Here is a 1,493-nt window from a genome sequence, read left to right on the forward strand (position 1 = left end):
TAATATTTAACTTGTGAGAAAATACAAACACCTTTCTTTAATAGTGTTTTAATATTTAACTTGTGAGAAAATACAAACACCTTTCTTTAATAGTGTTTTAATATTTAACTTGTGAGAAAATACAAACACCTTTCTTTAATAGTGTTTTAATATTTAACTTGTGAGAAAATACAAACACCTTTTTATAATAGGGTTTTAATATTTAACATGTGAGAAAATACAAACACCTTTCTTTAATAGTGTTTTAATATTTAACTTGTGAGAAAATACAAACACCTTTCTTTAATAGGGTTTTAATATTTGTTAAGAAGATATATAAAAGGTTTGTTTATATTTTTATTAGACTATTAGACTATTAGACTATTTGCTAACTTATTGCTTCTTGTGGAAACTTGTACAGTAAATTCTAATATTAATTATATTTTTATTAGACTATTTGCTAACTTATTGCTTCTTGTGGAGACTTCCCTCTAGTGAGAAAACAACAAAACTTGTACAGTAAATTCTAATATTAATTATGGAATATTAACATGTAACCTGTTTTTATAGGCTTTGGAATCAGAGTTTGTATCTTGTCAACTCCACCAGTGGATAGACTTGATTTTTGGCTACAAACAGAAAGGTAATGTTATTTTCATTTTATTACATCTAATCAACTTCTTTTAATTCTCTTGTAGTTTATATATGATGATAGTTTTTTAATTTGATACTTGTCTACTTCAGAACCGGGAATACTCTATTTAATCCAAGTGTGAAACCAGTTCTAGGTGTTATTCTCTGTACCAGAAATGAGTCAAGGTTGTTATATTGTGTGACTTTCATGGGATATGAAGTATCACCTCATACATAAAATTTTCTCATGCAGTTGGCCATAAAGAGAATGTGTTCAATGAGATTGTTTTCAAATTGCAAACACAGTTTATTATCTTCATCTTAATAAAGTTATCCACTCCCAGGTCATTCCAGCTTAGTTTCATTTGCATTAAGTCCAGTTTTAAATTTCTTTTAAGATCCAGACATTTCTAAGTAGTCCTATTCATCACATTTGTTTCTTTCTCTACACACCCAGTTACAAAACCTGTTGTTACTGCAGAGTAAAGTGACTGTTTTGGTATACCACAAACGTAAATCCATTAAAAATCAAGTAATAAAGCAAAATATATTTTAACCTTGTAAAAAATCCACTAAACATAATAACTTTTAGCCTTTCTGCCAAATTCTCTGTTGAATACAGAACTCTCTCTGTTGCGAAGTATTTCAGAGCTTTGTACTAATTGACATGACTGTGATTGTACCATTTGAGTTTCTGATAACAACAGCTGTACCAATACAGTTCATTCAAACTTAGTCATGACTGTGATTGTACCATTTGAGTTTCTGATAACAACAGCTGTACCAATACAGTTCATTCAAACTTAGTCATGACTGTGATTGTACCATTGAGTTTCTGATAACAACAGCTGTACCAATACAGTTCATTCAAACTTAGTCAT

At 29.3% G+C, this 1,493-nt stretch overlaps 1 protein-coding gene across 1 annotated transcript in view; it reads left to right on the plus strand.

The window, feature by feature from the left end:
• Positions 1–1,493, plus strand: part of LOC106474129 (neurobeachin-like) — a gene marked incomplete at both ends in the record, with an annotated part of 39,154 nt that overhangs the window by 19,436 nt on the left and 18,225 nt on the right. Inside the window, one exon of the mRNA XM_013934820.1 lies at positions 550–622. Within this exon, the coding sequence (XP_013790274.1) occupies positions 550–622 (73 nt within the window). The remainder of the gene's footprint in view (positions 1–549; positions 623–1,493) is intronic.

This window comes from Limulus polyphemus, unplaced genomic scaffold, assembly GCF_000517525.1.
Source record: "Limulus polyphemus unplaced genomic scaffold, Limulus_polyphemus-2.1.2 Scaffold6857, whole genome shotgun sequence".
Classification (NCBI taxonomy): domain Eukaryota; kingdom Metazoa; phylum Arthropoda; class Merostomata; order Xiphosura; family Limulidae; genus Limulus; species Limulus polyphemus.